Source organism: Echiichthys vipera, assembly GCF_963691815.1.
Source record: "Echiichthys vipera genome assembly, chromosome: 9".
NCBI lineage: Eukaryota > Metazoa > Chordata > Actinopteri > Perciformes > Trachinidae > Echiichthys > Echiichthys vipera.
This window is the reverse complement of record NC_139834.1, coordinates 22,659,905-22,685,651: the sequence shown is the minus strand read 5'-3', so window position 1 is coordinate 22,685,651 and position 25,747 is coordinate 22,659,905. Positions and strand designations below refer to the sequence as shown.

Genomic DNA, 25,747 nt, shown 5'->3' with positions numbered 1-25,747 from the left:
ATTCCCTAGCCACTTTGACTATAACCTGGACCATCAGAGCAGCAGGTCAATGATACAACAATGTATTTTTAGTCATACAGTATGTTTTAAGTACTTTGCTGTACTTAAGCTTTTATATGTGTTTGCATTTCTGCTTCTGTACAGATAAAATAAATATATATAATTGTGCCACTTTTCACACTTAAAATATTACTGCTAGCAATTTATCATTGTTTGTATTGTAAGGTTTTTACCATTTTCTCATTGCTCCATACCAATGGCTTTTAAAATATATATATATATATATATATATATATATATATATATATATATATATATTGAATATGTATGTATTCATGATTAACATATTCAGTACAATGTGGGACACCGCTCTGCTTTTCACAGCTTTGTATTTTAGAGTGGGCGTATCTGTATAAACCAGTGTGTGTGTACAATTAGGGTGTGTGATAAGGTGTTAGAGCTGCCAGTAGATTCAGATAAAGAGCTTTTAAGAGAACAAGTAGGGAACCTTTATTGTTTTCTTAGGGATTAGGTTGAAAAAATGGGTAAACCATAAACTAAATCCTGCTTTCTGTAAAGGACATTTCACAGGCCAGAGTACAGATGGGCACATAATGGTAGTTTATGATACAGTTATGCTCTTTTTTACTCCAAGAGTGTGCTTTGTTTTGGCTCCTGGGTGATATAATTTCATAGTGAAGCCATGCCGTCAGTTCTAATGCACTCAAGCCACCACAGAGACTGAGGTTGTATTCAGACCAACAGTAGCCATGTGCCAAAAACTAAAGTAACTAAATAAACCATTACTCAAGCTGGATTCTTCTGGATGATAATTCATCTTCTCACTGTTCATGCCCACAGGTTTTTCCCAGCGGAATCCTTAATGCATCACCTTGAAAGGTCCTGATCACTCTCTGGAACAGCATACCTTTAAATTCAGTGTCTCCTGGCAGTTATTCTGGTGAACTGCACTGCGATTAGTGGCTCATCAGCCCCTGTAGTCCCATACTGTGTGGCGTGCAGCAGCTCTGAATTGTCACTTGTTGAAGCCGATCTGGATTTATTTGCATCCAAGGAGCTAGCAGGCTGCTCAGCTCTGCTTTTTGTGTGTGTGTGTGTGTGTGTGTGTGTGTGTGTGTGTGTGTGTGTGTGTGTGTGTGTGTGTGTGTGTGTGTGTGTGTGTGTGTGTGTGTGTGTGTGTGTGTGTGTGTGTGTGTGTGTGTGTGTGTGTGTGTGTGTGTGTGTGTGTGTGTGTGTGTGTGTGTGTGTAGAGGAGGTGTTCCCAGGTGCCTGAAAGAGGCTTGAGTGTCTAAATGTTTCCAGTAGAAGAATTTAACCTCTGACCTCCAGAGGAAAGTGCTTTGCATTCATCAGTAAGAAACTGGACACACACTCATATACACTGAGCAGTCATGAGCAAACACACTAATAAGCGCATATGGGAATACGACGCACACATACACTTAGTTATAAACTGCCATGATGATTCATGAGGACATGGTGCGTGATCATTTCCCTAAAGGCCGGACTCTGACCTTTGACCCTTCCAGTGGCAGTTTAGTTCTCCCTCAGAGAGGTCACATCCTTACAGTCGTCTGTCCTCTTCTTCTTTCACCTCAGTTTGTCCCATCAATCGCTCCTCACCTTCTCCTCACCTTTACTCTTTGCTTTCTCCAAATTTCTTTGTGACTTTTCTCCTCTGCCACTGCTCCTTCTTAGAGAAGACACATACCAAACAGAAAGTTGATCAGAATGATGAGCTACTGGAATGTTTTGTGATTTGTCATCCAGAAACTCACAGCTACTCATTAAGTTAACACGTAATTTCCTGCATCCACTTGTTTTATTATGGTGACTGACTTGATGGATGAAGTGAGCATGAACTCAAGACACAAGACAGAATAACTGATATTAAAAGGTGGTGACATAGATGTACTAAAGTTATTTGACTCATGTGCTATAATTACTTACAGTTTTAAAACACTTTTACTTTAAAATATTTCAATTTAATCTCATGTAATACATTTCAGAGATTATATGTTATACACTATATATTATATGTAATACTATGCTTTTAACCCCACTACAGACTAGACAAATAATCAACATTTTTCATACGAAACCTATAATTTTGAAATATGAAAATGCTCAACACTTTATAAAGTAGTTAAACTTTGCTCCACATTAGCCAGCAGCATTAGAATGCCACATACTTTCATGCAAACACATCAGTTATAACAATCCAATACCCTATAATCTATAATCATATGTAACCCAGGTCCCATGTAGTTAAAATAAAACTAGAGTGGTTAATACTATGAGACTGGGCCTGGGCTCGTTGTAGGAAAATACAACTTTTTTTTATGTTAATTTTAGAATGTGTACCTTTAATAATGTTTATTACTTCACTAATAATGACCACCACAACTACATTTTAAATGCAAAAATAGTCCTTGAACAGGTATTTATTTACAGAAGATGAAATAAGAGTGAATGCTTTTTAGGAAAGATATATATAAAATAAAAAAAACACAGAATTATCCACAACAACAACACAAGACCTCAAAATTTGTACCTGTGGGCCCACACACTCATATGACACACTTTAAATGAGTTAAACCCGTTGCAGGCCTGTTTACTGAAGCTTGTGTGCGGTGGGGCCTAAAAACTGAAATGGCCGCTTCACTCAAAGCAGAGCACAAAAATAAAAGCACGTGCATGTGTATGTTACTACTCACGATTTCAGAGTTCCACTACAGTGGCTCCACTTCAGTAGTCCACTCTTTAGCCTCCTCTGGAGTGTATTGTCGAGACAACAAGTCAGCATCGATATTGTGCCTCCCAGGTCGATATTGGATGGTGAAATCGTAGGTGGCAAGGGCGGCGAGCCAACGATGTCCGACTGCACTGAGTTTGGCAGAGGTCAACACATATGTTAATGGGTTGTTGTCAGTTCTTACAGTAAACTTAGCTCCATACAAGTAATCGTGAAACTTGTCCACAACAGCCCATTTTAATGCCAGAAATTCCAGCTGATGGACTGGATAGTTGTGTTCTGAATCTTTAAGTTTCCGACTGGCGAAGGCTACTGGTCTTAGGCCCTCAGGATATTCCTGGTTCAAGACAGCGCCTAGGCCATTCATACTGGCGTCCACATGTAAGATGTACGTCTTCGTGGGGTCAGCGAATGCTAACACTGGGGCATTGATCAAACAGTCACGGATATGCTCAAAAGCGTCCTGGCAGGCTTGAGTCCACCGCTCTCCGAAGGGCTCTGATTGCTTGAAATAGATTTTGCTTGGGTCGACACTCTTTTTGAACTTGGGGTCTTTCCAAGTGGGGGCATAACCCTTGGTGAGCTCTGAGAGAGGACGGACAATAGCAGAGTAATTTGCAATGAATCTTCTATAATAACTGCAGAATCCGAGGAAGGACTTAAGCGGTTTCAGGTGAGTGGGCTCTTTCCAATGCTTGACTACTTCCACTTTGACTGGATCAGTAGCTATTCCCTTAGCGGAAACAATGTGACCCACATACTTAACCTCGGTCTGGCAGAATTGACATTTGTCAATAGAAACCTTCAATCCGACCTCCTCCAGTCGATCCAGTACTTTGAAAAGGCGCTGCTCATGCTCTTCGAGTGTCTTGCCGAAAATGATGATATCATCCAAGTACACGAGAGCTTCCAGAAGATGCATATCGCCAACAGCTTTTTCCATTAAGCGCTGAAACGTTGCCGGCGCTCCTGTGATTCCTTGCGGCATGCGTTCAAATTGATAGAAACAGAGAGGGCAAATAAACGCTGTCTTTTCTTTGTCCTCCGGAGCCATCTCTATCTGGTAGTAGCCACTGCGCAAATCTAGGACTGAGAACCATTGGCTGCCTGATAGAGAATCCAAGGCGTCGTCGATGCGTGGCATTGTGTACTGGTCTGGTATGGTGCGGTTGTTAAGAGTTCTGTAGTCGATACTCCCGTTCTTTTTGCGGACTACGACGATCGGTGAGGCGTAGGGGCTACGGGACTCGGTGATAATGCCAACGGCCAGTAGTTGTTGTATGTGCCGCCGCACGTCGTCTATGTCTGCAGGGGCTAGTCTCCTTGACCTTTCCCTGAAGGGTCTGTTGTCATGCAGGCGTATGTGGTGTTCAACACCCTTGGCGCGACCAACATCCCACTCATGAAGTGAGAAAACATTCCGCCTCTCAGCCAACTTCTGCTGAAGCCGACTCTTCCACTCTTCGGGGATGGGGGAGTCTCCGAAATTGAAAAGACTTGGGTCTATGGTTTCAGCTGCGAGGTCGGAAGGCTGGACTGGGGTAACTGTGTCCACAGCATACATCTCAGCAACGACGGTCCCAACTGGGATGGAAGTTGTCTTTTTGGACTCATTCTGAATGAGGACAGTGAAACTGTTGTTGTCTATGTCGGCGTCTGAGAGCACACCAGGCTGTACCAGCAGACCGGCGGGGAGTAACTGGGCAGTGGGTGCATCAATCAGTACAAGCTCTTTGGACGGGGCACTCTGTCTTTCCACTTTGCACGTTGCATAGTACTTTGCACCTGGAGCAATGGAGAGTGAACCAGGTCCTTTCCACTTTATCTGTCCCAAAACTTCATTCTTTGTTAACTGCTCTTGTGCTTTGACTGGGGCGTAAACAGACTGAATTCTCATTGAGTGCACAGTGTTCTTGTCACCTTTTGTCTTCACCAGTTCCCATAGGCGGCGGAACAGAGATGTGTTGGTTCCAACCAGCACGGGGGTTTGTTGTTGGTTTCTTGGCTCAGGACAAATCAAGGCGAGCACTTCTACTCGTCCCGACACACCAGTGATCTCCTCTGCAAACTCCATCTCAACAACAACGTATCCTTTGTAAGGATACTCGGCGTCAGCAAGGCCCCAGAGTCCAAGGCCAGAGAGGGGTTTTATCAGGACATCATGTAAGTGTCTGTTGTACCCGCTTTCAAAGATGATAGTTACATTAGATCCACTGTCGATGAGAGCATCGCAGACCACATCATTAACTTTAATGGTGTGAATAAAAGATGGACCTACAAGACCTTCAGGTAAGTCAGTGTTGTTCTCTGGGACTTCAACCTTATTGGTTCTAGCTACACACTGCTCTTCAGCTGCAGGCTTTGGGCTCTCTTTGTTGGGGGGAGGGGAAACTCGCACCAAGCATATAAGCTTTCTGATGACTTTTTGAAGATTCTCAGGGGCAGTACATCTGGTGGCTATATGGCCATTTTCTCCACACCGATAACAGAAAAACTCATCATTGTCTTGTCGGTGAGAGAAGACTCTGGACTGAGCGGGCTTGTGACCTGTAGCTGCTTTGTATCGGTGGGGCTGGGGTACGTGTTCTCGTGAGGGGTCTGATGTGTATTTTACTGTCATTACACTCATTTTACTTTCTAGGGCTTTCACTTGTTTCCTTAGTGATTGCAGTTCACTCTGTGACTCATTTCTCTGGTTTTGTTTCTCTTTAGGACCTTTAAAGGGCTCATCAGATGGTGGCTGATGTTGTAGGTTGCTTCTGCGCGCTCAATTCTTGAATCTGAGCTTGCAGTTCACTCTTAGAGACTGGTTCAGGTTCTTTCTCTTTTTCGGCTTGGACGGTGCGTACACGCTGAGGACGCAGGTGTGACACTTAGCTTTGTCTAGCTGACTGGCGACCTTCCTCTTCCATCACTTCTCTTAACAGGTTCAAGAATGTAGGGGGATTACTTCCCGCTCCCTAATTTTCAACTGAAGCAACATGAGTTCAGAGGTGGACCCTCTAAGTAGTTGCTCTAAACGAGCGCCGTTGGCAGCGCTAACAGGTAAACCACCTTCCTGTACTACTTTGACAAGGGATCTCTCTACTCTTCGTAGGAACTCAGACAGACGTTCACCAGGCTGTTGGTGGAGGGCTCTAAATGACAGGTATAGTTCTTCTGGGGACTCTACTGTACCAAAAATGCTCTCTATAGCCTGTATGTACTCACGTGGGCTAGCATCAGGTTGAGTCAGGCGGACAGCTTGAATGATTTCAAAGGCGGGCCCTTTGAGACTTTCCAGTATCCGACGTCGTTTCTCTTTGTCTGAACACTCACCTTCCTGTACTAAGAGTGTTGCTTGCTCCAACCAGTTGTCTAGGGTCTCTTCTCCAGTGGGGGTGGGACTGATCCCGGAGAATGTCCGCAGACGTCTGTATGGTTGACTGTCAGGTTGCTTGTTTGTTCTGCTCATAACATCACCGACTGCACGGATGATGTCTTCAGGGTTGCTGTTACTCTCTTTGGTCTCTGTAGAATGGGGACATAGACCTTGGATGTCCTCTAAGGTTCTCCCTTCACTCTGCAAAAAGGTAAGTAGCTTCTCTTCAAAGTTATCAGACTGACGCTCTGTGTAGTAGACAGTTTTCCAACCACTTCCTTCACTTACAGGCATTATCTCAGGTGGGATTTTAGAGGGGTCGATTTCTTCACGACACTCACATAACACCATCAGCGATTGTTGTTGAGGGTGAAACATTTTGCCTCTAACTGTCACTTTTCCCAAGGCTTTGATGGTCCCTGCTGTATCTTCAATGTCTCCTCTCGAAGCACTTTCAGGCACTCCATATAACAGAAAGGCATGCTTTAAGTCTACTGATTCTCCTATGCACCAGTTAATTAGCTCACGTTGTGATGGACTGCTTGTTCGGACTGTCATTATTGTACTTTACTTTAATTACTTTTAGTTACTGTTTAGCACGTTACTTTTATACTATACACTAAAGTTGTGGGGTCAAGTTACTTTTACTTGTCTAATTTATTTTACCTTAATAAATCTCAATTTATGTTAAATAATCCCAGCAGTGCCTCCATTTTATGTAACCCAGGTCCCATGTAGTTAAAATAAAACTAGAGTGGTTAATACTATGAGACTGGGCCTGGGCTCGTTGTAGGAAAATACAACTTTTTTTTATGTTAATTTTAGAATGTGTACCTTTAATAATGTTTATTACTTCACTAATAATGACCACCACAACTACATTTTAAATGCAAAAATAGTCCTTGAACAGGTATTTATTTACAGAAGATGAAATAAGAGTGAATGCTTTTTAGGAAAGATATATATAAAATAAAAAAAACACAGAATTATCCACAACAACAACACAAAACCTCAAAATTTGTACCTGTGGGCCCACACACTCATATGACACACTTTAAATGAGTTAAACCCGTTGCAGGCCTGTTTACTGAAGCTTGTGTGCGGTGGGGCCTAAAAACTGAAATGGCCGCTTCACTCAAAGCTGAGCACAAAAATAAAAGCACGTGCATGTGTATGTTACTACTCACGATTTCAGAGTTTCAGTTAGTAGGGGTAGAAGGGGGATGGGGGATGAAAGTCTCACGGTGATAATGGCAATGGCGGTGATGATCCAAACACACACTCGCGGGCAATGGCATAGCGAAGGAAAAACACGACACAGCAGGACTCGGCACGACACAGCCGAACGCAGAAACAGGGCAGAAGAACACACACACAGCACAGCACAGCAGGGCCATCGGCTGGAAACCCGTCTCTCTCTCCAACGTCTGTGTCCTTGAAGCATATTATCTGGATTGAGCCACAATATCAAAAGCTATTTCATGGCGAATTAGCATTAGCTTAGCGTCAGAAATATCACGATGCAAAAGCTACGATATGCAGACACATTAGCACTGAATGCTACCGCTAGCTAGCATGTCGCTAACCTCGTTACACATTCAGTCTCGGTTCACCATAACACTTAGATATAGCACAAAATACAGGCATACACATTATATTCACCTCTTGCAGGTCACACAGAAGTTTATATCAGGACCACGAGTAGTCGACCTCCACGATAAAACTTAATGCTTCCCACAACACGATGCCTCCTCTCTTTAGCTCTCTGGTCAATAGGTTCTGGTCCTTTTTTCGCGCGCGCTCCGACTTCCCACACTAACCTGCGGCACTAGTCCCGCCCCTTACACGGTGACTTTACTCTGATTGTCTCGTGAGTTTTAACCACCAAAGGTAAAACAGGAATGAAATGATTGACAGGTAACAGGTTAGGTTACAAATAAACACGGCTTCTTCCTCTCTCTTTTTATCTCGGATCACAGATATTTTACAGATTTACATAACTTAAAGACCTTTATATGAATATATCTTTTAACTGTAAATAGTCTTATTTATTAAACTGTACATATTATATTTATGCTTTTAACCAGAACACATTTTAACAGTTTTTAACTATTATAAACTCTATTTATTTATGAACTTATATTATACTGTTAGTTATTTTTTATGCTCTGTTACTTATATGATTTTTGTACAGGGCTACACCCTCCCTCTTCTGAATGTGTAGATGTCCTCATCACACCTTTTGTCTCTCTTCAACTTGGAAGGGTGATTCCTTTTCTCTTCTTCCATGTGCCTTTTGGATGTTTTGGACTTTTTCCTTGGTTCTTTGTCTTTGTCTGGAGTGTTTAACTTGAGTTGGATGACCATGCCATGGTGCATGATAGTAACTGGTTCACAAGATGGATGACCAGGTTTCTCATAAGTGAATCTCACGGATGGCTTTGGTTTTCTCAGAGATTTCCGGACTGTAGAAGACCTTTCACTTCTCGCGCTTTTAGCAGCTTTGCCATGTCTGGTTCTGTTTGACAAAGGTGAGCTTTCTCCCTCTTCTGAATCTTGTAAATCTTCTTCCACAGATTCAGTATTTGTCTCTGCGACATCAGCGTCTGACAGAGGAGGTGCAGCACCTTCAGGCGGTTCCTCATACTCTGTTTCTGTAAGTTGTTGATTCTCTGTAGCTTCACAGATTTCCTCTTCAGATTTTTCATCCTCTTCAGAGCTTTCACTTTCCTCCGAACTCTGACTCTCTTCATTCTCCACAGATCTTTGATTTATCATTTCCACTTGTCTCCTGACTTCATCCACATCAAAATCTGGAGGATTATGGACAGTTTCAAACTCTGAGTCTGACGACTCCATGTCGCTTTCTTCAGACTTGGTTGGTTGACGTTTCCGGGTAAGTTGAGCTCGTGTTACAGGTCTCTGAACTGAGTTTGTGTCCTCTGATGGGTTTGACATCCTGACCATGTAACCGATGGGCAACAGGTGGTCTCGATGGAGAGTTTTCACAACACCTGTACCATGCTCTGGTTTGACCTTGTAAACAGGCAGGTTAGGCAACTTTTCCAAAACAATGTATGGTGTCGATTTCCATCGATCTTGGAGCTTATGCTTGCCTTTGAGACCCACATTCTGAATGAGAATTCTGTCTCCTTTCTCCAAAGGTAAGTCTCTCACACGGTGGTCATAGCGTGCTTTGTTTTTCAGATGATTCTTTGTAGTAGCGTCAGATGCCAACTGGTAAGCTTTTTGCAACTCTTTCCTCATCCTAGTTACGTACTGTTGGTAGGAGGTTTCACTGTCACCATTTGGCGAGATTCCAAAACAGATGTCAATGGGTAACCTTGCGTCTCTTCCGAACATGAGTTGATACGGTGAGTATCCCGTGGAATCGTTTTTTGTGCAATTATATGCATGTACCAGGTAGGTGATATGTTGACTCCAAGATTGTTTCTTTACAGTGTCCAGGGTACCAAGCATTGCTAAGAGTGTTCGATTGAACCTTTCTGGTTGTGCGTCCCCTTGAGGGTGGTATGGGGATGTTCTTGACTTCCGGACCCCAAGCATGGACAAGAGCTCTTTTATCAGGCGACTTTCGAAATCTCGGCCTTGATCCGAGTGTATCCGTGCAGGTAGGCCGTAGTGCACAAAATATTTCTCCCACAACACTCTTGCAACGGTGAAAGCCTTTTGATCTTTTGTAGCAAATGCTTGTGCGTAACGTGTATAATGGTCTGTCACTACTAACACATTAGCAACACCTTTAGAGTCAGGCTCTATCTGCAAAAAGTCAATACACACTAAATCTAAAGGGCCATTACTTGTTATTTGGTTCAAGGGCGAGGCATGCTGAGGGAGTGTCTTCCTGGAGATACATCTACCACAGGTTCGTATGTACTGCTCGACCTCAGCTGTCATCCGCGGCCAATAAAATCTGTCCTTGATCAGTTCGGTGGTGCGTTCCATTCCCCTGTGTCCGCACTCATCATGTAGAGATCTCAACACCATTGGGCGGTGTCTTGCTGGTAAGACCAGTTGTTTGATCCGTTTTCCACACATTTTTTCTTTTACTCTGTAGAGTAATCCATCTGTTAACTCCAACTTGCGGCTTTCACGTAGGAGCAACACAGTCTCAGGTGACTCATTTTTTGAACGAGTCAGTCCTTTATTTTTCTCCAGTGCTTTCTTTAATGGTCCAATTGTTGGGTCCATGTCTTGTGATGTCTGGATATCTTTTGGACTTAGCTGGTCCAGCACATTCATGCTGAGGTTCACTGGAAACACGTAGGCTTCTGGTACAGCGGCAGCAGGAGCTCCCAGCTGATCCACCAATCTGTCTTCACTGATGCAGGCTCTTTTGCAGAGGGCTTTGATGCCAGCAGGTGGAACACTAGTCCACTCTTTAGCCTCCTCTGGAGTGTATTGTCGAGACAACAAGTCAGCATCGATATTGTGCCTCCCAGGTCGATATTGGATGGTGAAATCGTAGGTGGCAAGGGCGGCGAGCCAACGATGTCCAGCTGCACTGAGTTTGGCAGAGGTCAACACATATGTTAATGGGTTGTTGTCAGTTCTTACAGTAAACTTAGCTCCATACAAGTAATCGTGAAACTTGTCCACAACAGCCCATTTTAATGCCAGAAATTCCAGCTGATGGACTGGATAGTTGTGTTCTGAATCTTTAAGTTTCCGACTGGCGAAGGCTACTGGTCTTAGGCCCTCAGGATATTCCTGGTTCAAGACAGCGCCTAGGCCATTCATACTGGCGTCCACATGTAAGATGTACGTCTTCGTGGGGTCAGCGAATGCTAACACTGGGGCATTGATCAAACAGTCACGGATATGCTCAAAAGCGTCCTGGCAGGCTTGAGTCCACCGCTCTCCGAAGGGCTCTGATTGCTTGAAATAGACTTTGCTTGGGTCGACACTCTTTTTGAACTTGGGGTCTTTCCAAGTGGGGGCATAACCCTTGGTGAGCTCTGAGAGAGGACGGACAATAGCAGAGTAATTTGCAATGAATCTTCTATAATAACTGCAGAATCCGAGGAAGGACCTAAGCGGTTTCAGGTGAGTGGGCTCTTTCCAATGCTTGACTACTTCCACTTTGACTGGATCAGTAGCTATTCCCTTAGCGGAAACAATGTGACCCACATACTTAACCTCGGTCTGGCAGAATTGACATTTGTCAATAGAAACCTTCAATCCGACCTCCTCCAGTCGATCCAGTACTTTGAAAAGGCGCTGCTCATGCTCTTCGAGTGTCTTGCCGAAAATGATGATATCATCCAAGTACACGAGAGCTTCCAGAAGATGCATATCGCCAACAGCTTTTTCCATTAAGCGCTGAAACGTTGCCAGCGCTCCTGTGATTCCTTGCGGCATGCGTTCAAATTGATAGAAACCGAGAGGGCAAATAAACGCTGTCTTTTCTTTGTCCTCCGGAGCCATCTCTATCTGGTAGTAGCCACTGCGCAAATCTAGGACTGAGAACCATTGGCTGCCTGATAGAGAATCCAAGGCGTCGTCGATGCGTGGCATTGTGTACTGGTCTGGTGTGGTGCGGTTGTTAAGAGTTCTGTAGTCGATACAGATTCTGATACTCCCGTTCTTTTTGCGGACTACGACGATCGGTGAGGCGTAGGGGCTACGGGACTCGGTGATAATGCCAACGGCCAGTAGTTGTTGTATGTGCCGCCGCACGTCGTCTATGTCTGCAGGGGCTAGTCTCCTTGACCTTTCCCTGAAGGGTCTGATGTCATGCAGGCGTATGTGGTGTTCAACACCCTTGGCGCGACCAACATCCCACTCATGAAGTGAGAAAACATTCCGCCTCTCAGCCAACTTCTGCTGAAGCCGACTCTTCCACTCTTCGGGGATGGGGGAGTCTCCGAAATTGAAAAGACTTGGGTCTATGGTTTCAGCTGCGAGGTCGGAAGGCTGGACTGGGGTAACTGTGTCCACAGCATACATCTCAGCAACGACGGTCCCAACTGGGATGGAAGTTGTCTTTTTGGACTCATTCTGAATGAGGACAGTGAAACTGTTGTTGTCTATGTCGGCGTCTGAGAGCACACCAGGCTGTACCAGCAGACCGGCGGGGAGTAACTGGGCAGTGGGTGCATCAATCAGTACAAGCTCTTTGGACGGGGCACTCTGTCTTTCCACTTTGCACGTTGCATAGTACTTTGCACCTGGAGCAATGGAGAGTGAACCAGGTCCTTTCCACTTTATCTGTCCCAAAACTTCATTCTTTGTTAACTGCTCTTGTGCTTTGACTGGGGCGTAAACAGACTGAATTCTCATTGAGTGCACAGTGTTCTTGTCACCTTTTGTCTTCACCAGTTCCCATAGGCGGCGGAACAGAGATGTGTTGGTTCCAACCAGCACGGGGGTTTGTTGTTGGTTTCTTGGCTCAGGACAAATCAAGGCGAGCACTTCTACTCGTCCCGACACACCAGTGATCTCCTCTGCAAACTCCATCTCAACAACAACGTATCCTTTGTAAGGATACTCGGCGTCAGCAAGGCCCCAGAGTCCAAGGCCAGAGAGGGGTTTTATCAGGACATCATGTAAGTGTCTGTTGTACCCGCTTTCAAAGATGATAGTTACATTAGATCCACTGTCGATGAGAGCATCGCAGACCACATCATTAACTTTAATGGTGTGAATAAAAGATGGACCTACAAGACCTTCAGGTAAGTCAGTGTTGTTCTCTGGGACTTCAACCTTATTGGTTCTAGCTACACACTGCTCTTCAGCTGCAGGCTTTGGGCTCTCTTTGTTGGGGGGAGGGGAAACTCGCACCAAGCATATAAGCTTTCTGATGACTTTTTGAAGATTCTCAGGGGCAGTACATCTGGTGGCTATATGGCCATTTTCTCCACACCGATAACAGAAAAACTCATCATTGTCTTGTCGGTGAGAGAAGACTCTGGACTGAGCGGGCTTGTGACCTGTAGCTGCTTTGTATCGGTGGGGCTGGGGTACGTGTTCTCGTGAGGGGTCTGATGTGTATTTTACTGTCATTACACTCATTTTACTTTCTAGGGCTTTCACTTGTTTCCTTAGTGATTGCAGTTCACTCTGTGACTCATTTCTCTGGTTTTGTTTCTCTTTAGGACCTTTAAAGGGCTCATCAGATGGTGGCTGATGTTGTAGGTTGCTTCTCTGCTCTACACTGAAAAAAGTGTAACATGCAGTTGTTCATTCAAACTAATAACTGCCATTTAAAACAGTATAAAATTATTGATTTGATTGTAAAACTCATTCTTTTTGCATTTAGATACATCAAGTTTGATTTATACTGAACTAAATATACGTCCAAAGGACCCAAAACAAAGTTTTTGATTTCTCTCAATTTATTTTTTTTCTTCATGACCTGCAGGTAATATTTTTAGGTTGAGTCAAATGAACTGCGCATGCGCACTGCACACTGCTCAGTCAGCGCACATGTTAAGTCCGGTAGCTCCCTCTCGGCATGCTGACCAGACGCTGGACATCGTGATATCCTTTACGTCCTGGGTGGATTTCGTCGAAAAATAAACGTAAGTAGCAAAGACTTTGCCATTAATTAATGTTTTAGTGTTTCGTGTTGTTAAAATTGCAAAGAAGAGCCCAATTTAAGTACTTATATGGGGCGATAAGTTACCTGGCATGATTATAACGTTAGCTGGCAGTAACGTTAGCTGGCTAGCTAGTTGGCAGTAGCAGCTATGACCGTGAATAATAATAAATATATTTTCTAACTCTTTACAAGTGTCGGTAATGTAAGCTAACGTTAGCCAAAAGGCTACATTCCAGGCTAAACAGATACAGTGGAAACCGCTTATAGTGATCACGGATATAGTGATCAACCGCTTATACGGATCAAAAGTCTTGGGACAGAATCATTTATATACAAATGCTGTTTAAATAATTCGCTTATAGTGATCAAGAAATCCGCTTATAGTGTTCATTTTTTTCTCATTTTATGAATGAAAACGTGCGAAAATAATTTTAAATTATTAAAAAATATTATTTTATTTTTTACTCCCGCGATTCCTTGCTGGACGTCTGCTTCTGCCGAGCGAGCTAACAGCTAGCTAACGAGCGAGCTAACAGTTAGCTAACATGAGGGCTGGGCACCGGCAGCAAGTGCGCGAATCATGGCTGGAAAAGGGAAGTCATTGTCTCCTAATGAAAAGTGAGTGATGTCGCAGAGGCTCTCACAAGGAAGCATCCCTGCCTTAGGCAACCAGACTCCTTCAATGAGAGCTATGGATGGAAAATGAGACTCAAGAATAAGATGTGCAATTATCGCACTCAGTTGAAGTCACATGGACTTGCATCTAAGCTCATGGTGAACACACTCAAATCCAAGTCACGAGAAGATCCCCTTCCCCGCCCAGCAAAGAACAACAAAAAGGCAAGAAGAGGTGAGGCCAATTATTATCCTCAGCCCAGCATTGAGACTCCAGAAAGCCTGGAACAAGAAAGAACATTGCTTCTGACTGAAGTAAAGAAGAGAAACAATGACAAAACCATACGGGAGAAGATGGCCAGGACCTTCGAGTTTAGGAGGCAAGAGGTTGTAGATCAGAACCCTTCCATCGAGAACCTCATGGAAAGATGGCCAGCTCTATTTCAGGTGGAAGAGGTATACCTTTCTTAACCTCTTTCATACTAATTATAACAAACATTTTTTCAGAAATAATACATCCACAGGGCTTTGTGAAGACTATTAATAGTATTGCTTTTTCATCAAAAATTATATTTAGTTTGAAATTACTAAGTGTGTAAGTGTTGTTGTCCTGCTTGTTGTTTTTATGAGACCAAAAACAAATTTCCACACCGTGGACAATAAATGAAACTAACTAAATTTTGACAGACGTAACAATGAACAACAACAAATCATAACAAATCATAACCAAAACACAACCAAATGGGGAACAATTGTTACATGATTGTTATAGACCATACATTCTAGTGGGACCTAAATGATCATTGAGGGGTATTTGTGTATGAAGAATTATACATTTTGATAATTGACAATTTAGTAAAGGAGAGACTACATAAAACTCATACTTTGGAGGTGGGAAATGAATGCTTGTGCGAAGTTTGTCTTCAATAAAAATTATTAAAATATATATATATATATATATATATTGTGCACTGCTTCCTCATGTACAGATCAATGCAGAGTTTCTGCGGGGTACTGCAGTTCCCCTGCTGTCGAGATTTATGGCCCAGCTGGACAAGTACTCCACGCAGCTACTGAAGATCATCAAAAAGAGAGGAGGGGCAACCAAAGCAAAAACTGCCATGATCCTGGAGTTTCTTGATCAGGTATGATGTATATAATGAACCACTAACAACAGTTAGCATTTTAACCCTTGTCTGATGGGGATAGGTATCCTTTTCCATTTTTATTTCAGTGATTATGGTTATAGTCATTTGAAAAATGCTGTATCTTTTTAAACTGTTGGTATGAAGTGTGTGTGTGTCAAGCAAGGATGTGTGGGCTTTGCAAATGTTCTTTACACACTAGCAGCAGGTGCCCTTCCTCTGGTGCACACAGAGTTGCATTTTGGGGGATTTGGAGGAACTGCTCTCCTCACCTTGCTGTGGCCTTCTCCCTTGGTGGGGAGCTACTGCCATTGTTGTATTTGTGAAGTGACCAGTGCAAATACCAGCTCTTCCACAAACCAGCGAGATGCTTGCACAATACCTTGATTCCAGCTCAAATCCACATTCATCCACAGCACAAATTAGTGAAAGCAGAGACATCCAGGATGAGAACATGTCAATGACCACTGGCAGGTCTTGAGAGAGCGCTGTAAAAGACAGGATTGGCCTGACCTGGCAAAGAGACATCCAATCATCTCTCTTGTAAGAGAGACTGTCAGTGGTCTCTGACATATCCTGTAACGCTCTGATTTCAATTAATTGTGCTATGGATCCAATCGTACAAGCACCGACTGTTTGTGGTAGAGCTGGAAATTCAAAAGCTTGCCTATCCTCCACACTGCATAGTAACCCTTTTTCACTGTCCCTGCAGGATGCTGATCTCAGAAGGGAGTGTGTCCTCAAATCTCTCATCATATACCTGGGAGAATGTGTTGAGGACCTGATAAAAGAATACACGGTATGTCCAAATCTGTTTTCTCTCCGTGATGAGATGCAACTTTAATAATCCTGGGGGAAGCTTGAAAGCCCTGCTATTGGATGTGGTGATTAATAATCAGTTGTTCACTTGTACATTTTGTCCTATATTTGACCTCAGATGTCCCAGAAAGATCAAGCCGAGCTGGAGAGTACCACCATGGCGGTCTTCGTCTTTAGAGAGAACTCCAGCCTTCTACAACAGCCAAAAGAGATCGGGATCATCATTGATGGTGTGGAAGTTCTCAGTGAGTTGCCTTCTGTGGCAGCTGGAGTGGTAATGCTCTTTGGACTCTGTTATGCTCTTAACATGGAATATCCACAGGGGTTCAGGTTTACCTTTGAGGCTCTTCAGAAGATCCTGATGGAGCTTGGTTCCAACAAGATGAGCTCCAAGATTCGCAAACTGAATGGTGAACTCCACACTGCACAGTAGTATGTGTGACATGCGTACACACGCTTGTGTGTTTACACACACAGTAGATGTTGCATTTATATTGAGGTAGCCTGTAGTAACCACAAGTCAGCACTTTATGAGGGGGAGAACCTCTGCACTTAGAACCTCTGCACTTAGTTGCACCTAGCCAAGGGTGCTGTAGCCATTTAAGGCTATGTTATATTGTTGGGCTTTGAGTGAGTGTTTTGAATAATATTTCATGTAATTTCATTTACCGGTTATTACAGTTCAGATTGTATAGAGCCTGTGTATAGGCCTATTACCACGTGTGTGTTTGTCCTGGTTCATTTGCTAATCTATTTTTTTTATCTGACTTGTATTTCTTAAAGATCTGTGCTGAAAACGTTGTAGCAGATTCTAAGTTCAGATACAATATTGATAAAGACTGCCCAGTTCAAAGGGAGATTCCAGTTGCCAGAGGGTGATAAAACGGCATGTTTTCTCAAAAACAATTCACTGTTATTCCTGTGTGTTAACAGTATATCCTCCCCTGCCCTCATGGCCCTGTCCTGCTCTCTCTCCTCCTCTCTCCTGCCTCTCATCCTTTCCTCTGTTCCCCTCTCCATATCTTCTCCTGGCCTGACTAGCCCAAGAAATCAAAGATAGTCTTAGTTTAAATGAATGATTGGCATGAAAAATAAAAGAGTAAATAAAAGAGAGTACCTGAAAATTGTATTCTTACATGGCTATACAAGTTGTAATGATTTTACATACAAATAAAAAATAAGTAACTTTATGTCTGGATGTTTAATCCCAGGCATTACAGGGAAATGACAACAATATCACCCTTTGTTGAAGCATCTGTGTTTTATTTAATTTTCAATTGGCTCCACATCACCCTCTCCAGCCTTTCTCCTCTTCTCTCCACCGTCTCCTCCCCTTGCCACCTTGCAGTGCCTTTAGGGATGCTATACAGTGTATAATTTTAGTCAGCATCCAGGTTTAGTCATAGTCCTGGGTTACACACATATCTGCCCTCTTTTAGTTAAAAAAAAAAATGAAGGCCGATTGCATAATGTTAATGTTGCATATGGTTAATATGTTTAATATTAATAAATACATTTAATGTAATCTGTTGGCGAAGTGTCTTTTTTATAGAGTTTATAAGGTGGGAAACAAATTATTTTTGGGTCAAATAAAATGTAAAAAATATAATTTGGATATATGTAAATTAATTAACTGGTGTCAATGCAAACAATTCAAGTTAAATCAGTTAAAAGTGAATACATTAGGTTGGTTCAATTTCAATTTATTAGTTTGGTTCAATAACTAAAAGTGAAGAAAATAATTTGGATCAAGGCAAAAAATTAAGGTTGAGTCAAGTGCAGTATTATTGTTTACATCAACATAAAATAATTAGGTCATATGAAGTTACTCAATTTAGATTCTGTGAAGTCAAATATTTTAGATGTGATATCTGGACATCATTTTTTTTTAGTTTGAGCAAGGTTATACTTTTTTCAGTGTAACTGCGCTCTCAATTCTTGAATCTGAGCTTGCAGTTCACTCTTAGAGACTGGTTCAGGTTCTTTCTCTTTTTCAGCTTGGACGGTGCGTACACGCTGAGGACGCAGGTGTGACACTTGGCTTTGTCTAGCTGACTGGCGACCTTCCTCTTCCATCACTTCTCTTAACAGGTTCAAGAATGTAGGGGGATTACTACTCCGCTCCCTAATTTTCAACTGAAGCAACATGAGTTCAGAGGTGGACCCTCTAAGTAGTTGCTCTAAACGAGCGCCGTTGGCAGCGCTAACAGGTAAACCACCTCCCTGTACTACTTTGACAAGGGATCTCTCTACTCTTCGTAGGAACTCAGACAGACGTTCACCAGGCTGTTGGTGGAGGGCTCTAAATGACAGGTATAGTTCTTCTGGGGACTCTACTGTACCAAAAATGCTCTCTATAGCCTGTATGTACTCACGTGGGCTAGCATCAGGTTGAGTCAGGCGGACAGCTTGAATGATTTCAAAGGCGGGCCCTTTGAGACTTTCCAGTATCCGACGTCGTTTCTCTTTGTCTGAACACTCACCTTCCTGTACTAAGAGTGTTGCTTGCTCCAACCAGTTGTCTAGGGTCTCTTCTCCAGTGGGGGTGGGACTGATCCCGGAGAATGTCCGCAGACGTCTGTATGGTTGACTGTCAGGTTGCTTGTTTGTTCTGCTCATAACATCACCGACTGCACGGATGATGTCTTCAGGGTTGCTGTTACTCTCTTTGGTCTCTGTAGAATGGGGACATAGACCTTGGATGTCCTCTAAGGTTCTCCCTTCACTCTGCAAAAAGGTAAGTAGCTTCTCTTCAAAGTTATCAGACTGAGGCTCTGTGTAGTACAGTTTTCCAACCACTTCCTTCACTTACAGGCATTATCTCAGGTGGGGTTTTAGAGGGGTCGATCTCTTCACGAAACTCACATAACACCATCAACGATTGTTGTTGAGGGTGAAACATTTTGCCTCTAACTGTCACTTTTCCCAAGGCTTTGATGGTCCCTGCTGTATCTTCAATGTCTCCTCTCGAAGCACTTTCAGGCACTCCATATAACAGAAAGGCATGCTTTAAGTCTACTGATTCTCCTATGCACCAGTTAATTAGCTCACGTTGTGATGGACTGCTTGTTCGGACTGCCATTATTGTACTTTAATTACTTTTAGTTACTGTTTAGCACGTTACTTTTATACTATACACTAAAGTTGTGGGGTCAAGTTACTTTTACTTGTCTAATTTATTTTACCTTAATAAATCTCAATTTATGTTAAATAATCCCAGCAGTGCCTCCATTTTATGTAACCCAGGTCCCATGTAGTTAAAATAAAACTAGAGTGGTTAATACTATGAGACTGGGCCTGGGCTCGTTGTAGGAAAATACAACTTTTTTTATGTTAATTTTAGAATGTGTACCTTTAATAATGTTTATTACTTCAATAATAATGACCACCACAACTACATTTTAAATGCAAAAATAGTCCTTGAACAGGTATTTATTTACAGAAGATGAAATAAGAGTGAATGCTTTTTAGGAAAGATATATATAAAATAAAAAAAACACAGAATTATCCACATCAACAACACAAAACCTCAAAATTTGTACCTGTGGGCCCACACACTCATATGACACACTTTCAAAGAGTTAAACCCGTTGCAGGCCTGTTTACTGAAGCTTGTGTGCGGTGGGGCCTAAAAACTGAAATGGCCGCTTCACTCAAAGCTGAGCACAAAAATAAAAGCACGTGCATGTGTATGTTACTACTCACGATTTCAGAGTTTCAGTTAGTAGGGGTAGAAGGGGAATGGGGGATGAAAGTCTCACGGTGATAATGGCAATGGCGGTGATGATCCAAACACACACTCGCGGGCAATGGCATAGCGAAGGAAAAACACGCAGCAGCAGCAGGACTCGGCACGACACAGCCGAACGCAGAAACAGGGCAGAAGAACACACACACAGCACAGCACAGCAGGGCCATCGGCTGGAAACCCGTCTCTCTCTCCAACGTCCGTGTCCTTGAAGCATATTATCTGGATTGAGCCACAATATCAAAAGCTATTTCATGGCGAATTAGCATTAGCTTAGCGTCAGAAATATCACGATGCAAAAGCTACGATATGCAGACACATTAGCACTGAATGCTACCGCTAGCTAGCATGTCGCTAACCTCGTTACACATTCAGTCTCGGTTCACTATAACACTTAGATATAGCACAAAATACAGGCATACACATTATATTCACCTCTTGCAGGTCACACAGAAGTTTATATCAGGACCACGAGTAGTCGACCTCCACGATAAAACTTAATGCTTCCCACAACACGATGCCTCCTCTCTTTAGCTCTCTGGTCAATAGGTTCTGGTCCTTTTTTCGCGCGCGCTCCGACTTCCCACACTAACCTGCGGCACTAGTCCCGCCCCTTACACGGTGACTTTACTCTGATTGTCTCGTGAGTTTTAACCACCAAAGGTAAAACAGGAATGAAATGATTGACAGGTAACAGGTTAGGTTACAAATAAACACGGCTTCTTCCTCTCTCTTTTTATCTCGGATCACAGTTATTTTACAGATTTACTGAACTTAAAGACCTTTATATGAATATATCTTTTAACTGTAAATAGTCTTATTTATTAAACTGTACATATTATATTTATGCTTTTAACCAGAACACATTTTAACAGTTTTTAACTATTATAAACTCTATTTATTTATGAACTTATATTATACTGTTAGTTATTTTTTATGCTCTGTAACTTATATGATTTTTGTACAGGGCTACACATAATTAATACTTTTCCATTTTCTTTTGCTGATAATATTTTCGGGATTTTTTTATGGGGTGATTTTACATTATAGCTACTTCCATTTGAGTCAAATGTCTCAAAGAACTGTCCCCTCCATGTCTGCGGTCCTCTCCAACTTCTGCTCAGAACTTTATATTGGGAAATTGTTATCTGGATGAAATGGGTTTGTTTATGCATGCAGCATTAACAATATAAGCATTGCAGTTTATATGGTATTTCTTTTTTTAAAAGCTGTTACTCAAAAACACCAACAATGCCTCCATATAGAATACATGTACTGTATTTACTACTCATTTTCATAGATATAGCATGCGGAAAAATGCTTCTTCTCCTTCTGTTTCCAACTGTCTTTTCCCCTTTTAATCCCCTCCTAATTGTAATGAGGTAATCGTCCAGTGATTCCTAGACTATCATTATCCACGCATAAACATGCAGACCAGTCCCAATCCCTCCTGGCAATGCCCTTTCTTTTACCTTATCAGTTGGAGCCAAATATTAAGTCTACTCCGATCACCAGCCAAGCACCGTCTCATATCTAATCTCCAATAACCATTAACAGCTGAAACCCACTTAGTAGTACTTTGGTGGGATGGGAAGGGGGGTTAAAGAAGGAAAGCTCAATAGACTGCTAACATTCCTTCATGCTCCTCATCATTTTCTCCTTGTTGCTAATTTTTCCATCCTAATTCCTCCTCTCCGTTCTCTTTATCCACTGCTCTTATCCTAAACCTCATCCATATGTCTCCAGCAGGCCTGAAAGACCATTAATGAAATGCAGACTAGACAAATAATCTAATCTGTCCATAATTACACTCAGTCCTTCTAAAGCCTTCCAAACACAAACTCTCACCTACACATGCTCAGACACTTATTTGTGTTTCCAATTTCTGGACACATTATTAGGTTACAGGCATGTTCTACTACTTTCTCAGACTGTTACCACGCTGTCAGTTTGTCAGTGTCATTTGTCTGTGCTGGGAAAATATTTCAATTTATGCATTTAACATCTTGTTGATATACAGTATATACATACAGTACACATATATACTGTATATAATATATTGTAGGGATATTTAAACATGAATTGTGATTTTTGTCGCAAAATAATTAAAGTCACTGTGTACATATCTAAGTTAAATAAAAATGATTTAGCATGTATTCACAATATTATAAATTAAACACGGATGCCATTTAAAGGATGTTGCAGATACGTTCCAGTTTAAAACTGGGTGTAATAAAATGAGGGGGTCAGCCCCCTAGAGTAGGGAGTGTTCTTTCTACAGGAGCTGTCAGTTCATTGGCGGATCCATGTGACCAGGGGGGGCCGAGGATTCAACTCTTGAACGAATGAGAGAAAGTCTGGGAATGATGGAACCAGGAACCAGGAACTGCCTTAGCAACATTCTGAACCAAACACAACAACTCAATGACTTTATTGCGCTATAAATGCTTTGTGAAGGAGGAGCTTGGTGCTCCTTCTGCCTCTGTGGTCACAGCAAAAGCTTGGCTGACAGCCAAGAGGCCTGTGACAGCCTGGCCAGAGGACTGTGACTGAGTCCCTGTCCAGGCTGAAGATTCTTTGCTGTTGTTTTTATAATAAACGTTTTAAACTTTAAGAAGTACTCTGCCTTTCCTTGGGTAAGAACATGACAATATATATAGGACTTTAAGCCAGGGGTGCAGTGTTCAATTCCCGTCATTTTTGCCATCTGGTTTGGCGATTTTTCGCTGTTGACTTCTGGTCCGTTACGACTTTTTTTCTTATCCTAATCAAGTGTTTTTCATGCCTAACCCCAACCCTAACGCTCACCTTTTGTTGGCAGTGTTGCTAACTCTGGTTGTCCTAAAAGTCGCCATAAGTCGCTATGACGTCATCGCCTATTTTTCCCAATTTGCCAATTGCATGCAATTGTAATTTACGCTATAGGGAGAGGAATAACATTGTGGGAGAGACAAAAAGTGAGTAAAAAACACCCTAAATGTGTTTAGAACTGAACATTTTCTTGTGGTGATTATTTTGCTATTAAAATAGGCCCTCACTTCTCAAAATAACTTCATGACAGGTTGTTGCTTTGAGGTAGCGCACTACTTGTTTTGATCAGCTGTTGTGCTGTTTCACTTTGAGGCCTATACTATTTACATTGATAAAATAAAGACATTAAATGCACTCCTATGTTGCTGCAGTGTTTTAGAATAACCATTAATGTGATGCTCATATTTTTCCAGCCCCTCATTTTGGATCATTTTCGTCAACCGGCCCAAATTCCTGGGGCCGTATTGTTAAATGTTAGAATATCAAATTTAATCAAAAGACTGTTATGTAATTTACATCCCGCTCTGAAACCCAGGGTGAGATCAATGGGCATGCACAAGTCATTTGCAGCCTGGACACGGAGTGGTGTGGGTTTCCTCCAGATTTCCTCTCTGCTCTGACTGCAGCTTCGACTGCTGTGAGACCGGCCGCCTGTGAGTGAGGGGCTTACGTAAGCCTCCTTTGCTCGTTGAGGACAGTAACATGCTGTCACGTCAGAGTCTCCAAACACCACAAAGGTCTCCAGTAACAACAGAAAAAGTCACTAGATTTGTCACTAGTCACCTTTGAAAAAAGGAAAGTCACAGAGAGGCTTTGGAAAGTGAGATTTAGCGAGAAAGTCGCCAAATTGACAACATGTTTGTTGGCTAAAATCGGTCACATAACGCTGTTTTATGCGCATTGTTGCACTTCTGGTCTTTTGAATTTCTGTGCATAACTTTACATAGGACTTGCTACGAACCTGTTAATGACAACACATTGAAATACATACAGTATATATATATACATAACATTCTTGATTAGATTATATATATATATATATAGATATATATATAACAGGGTTATAGCATGACAAGTAATTGTGACAATAATGTATAAATGAAAGAATAAGATAAGAGAGTGGAAAACAGACAAAGTGTGTGAATTTGTTTCCATATATTTCATCATTTAAAGTGATAACTGTGTTGAAAGCTCTTCTTCTTGTGAGAGTGCCGACCCACTTTTGGCTAATGTGATGTGTGATCCATTACACTCTTGTGAAAACACAGTCTAAGTGGAGGGAACATTAAGGACAGGTCTGCTCGTCTGTGTTTGTGTGTGTGTGTGTGTGTGTGTGTGTGTGTGTGTGTGTGCGTGTGCGTGTGCGTGTGCGTGTGCGTGTGCGTGTGCGTGTGCGTGTGCGTGTGCGTGTGCGTGTGCGCACACGCACAAGTGGGGAAACCACGGATGAACGATCACAGTCACTTTCGTTTTTTCCCTTTCATTTGAGTTTTAGTTTACCACTATGACTATCACGCACTATTCACTGAACAGAAAAGGGCTCCACTGTTTTCAGAGGCCTTCAATGATCCCCTGGTGTCAAAAAGCACCAAAAAGTGTTACTATGGTAGCTACGTATTTTGATTGACAATGATAATTTTTGTCTTTAGCAAAGGCTTATTTGGTTGACATTTATTTACAGTGTTTGTTTCTGTATTTGTTAGAACACTCATTTCTAGTATTTATTATTTATCATACTTGACATTAAGAGAGTATTGTAAGAAGAAGAAGAAGAATTCCTTTATTTGTCCCGCAATGGGGAAATGCAATTAATGGAGAGATGTAAGAGCGAGGGGGCTGCCAGTGACCAGCGCCCCAAGCAGTTGGGGGTTCGGTGACTGGCTCAACAGCACCTCGGCAGTGCCCAGGAGATGAACTGGCACCTCTCCAGCCACCAGTCCACGCCCCATTCATGTTTGAAATGAAACTAAAAGATGGGCATTTAGGCTTTTCAGAATAAATATTCCCATCCCCTTGCACCAATAACTCTCTCCACCTCAGTTGACATTCTTTCATCTTCCTGTCCCTCTTCATCTTACTAATCTCATTTTCTTTTTCAAACCTCATCCTGTCACCTTCTTTCTTACACTAAACTTCCCTAAAACCTTTTCTTACCACTCACCTTCTACATCTGTACAATCGATGTTGCAAACATGAGCGTCAGGTAAACAATTAAAGCCTCTTTGAGCAAAGTGATTGCGAACCTCAGATCTCAGCAATGTCACTGCTGATGACCAAAACCACAAAAACAACACCCAGATTGTAAGAAACAATATGCCTGTGAATATCCAGTGACTTTGATCCATCTTTATTATAAGAGAAGGATGTGTCAGTGTCGTCATACCCTATATCCTAAAAAGCAAACCTATGAGGCAGACAAAACACAGACACGGAAACTTATGTCTGACTCGAAGGGGGCTTCATTTCAGTTGATTGGAGAGTCTGCAGTGCTTCAGTGTGTAACATCACCAGTGTGCGTATGTTAAGTGTTAAATCAAGAAAAATCAGGCACTGCACCGCACAACACTATTTATTTCCCTCTCAAATACCTTTACACTTCATTACATCGTCATCACTTGAGACACCTGTGCACAGCATGGAGAGCCACCATCTCTGAGGACAGCTGAATGTCATCCCCAGCCATGCAGTAATCAATGAGAACTGAAAACATAGTAACTAAAATGTAAATTATCTTTTTTTATTATTTAAACTTTATTTCTCAAGAGACAACATGCAAAATTACATTGATTATTCAGAAAATAAAAAGATGCATGCACCAGATTTAGTAAAACAATATTTTCCATCTAGTCCCCAAAACAAGTAGATACAACAAAGTACAGTACACAATGATACAAATACTCCAGGTCAG

The 25,747-nt window shown here is 42.2% G+C and overlaps 1 protein-coding gene across 1 annotated transcript; it reads right to left on the bottom strand.

The window, feature by feature from the left end:
- Window positions 1-5,505: 5,505 nt before the first annotated feature.
- On the bottom strand, window positions 5,506-6,515 carry LOC310952082 (paraneoplastic antigen Ma1 homolog; the record flags this gene model as incomplete). Its single annotated transcript, XM_083920568.1, has 2 exons — window positions 5,506-5,628; window positions 5,727-6,515. 2 exons carry the CDS (start codon window positions 6,513-6,515, stop codon window positions 5,506-5,508), a joined length of 912 nt encoding a protein of 303 aa, XP_083776694.1.
- Between the last annotated feature and the right edge of the window lie 19,232 nt (window positions 6,516-25,747).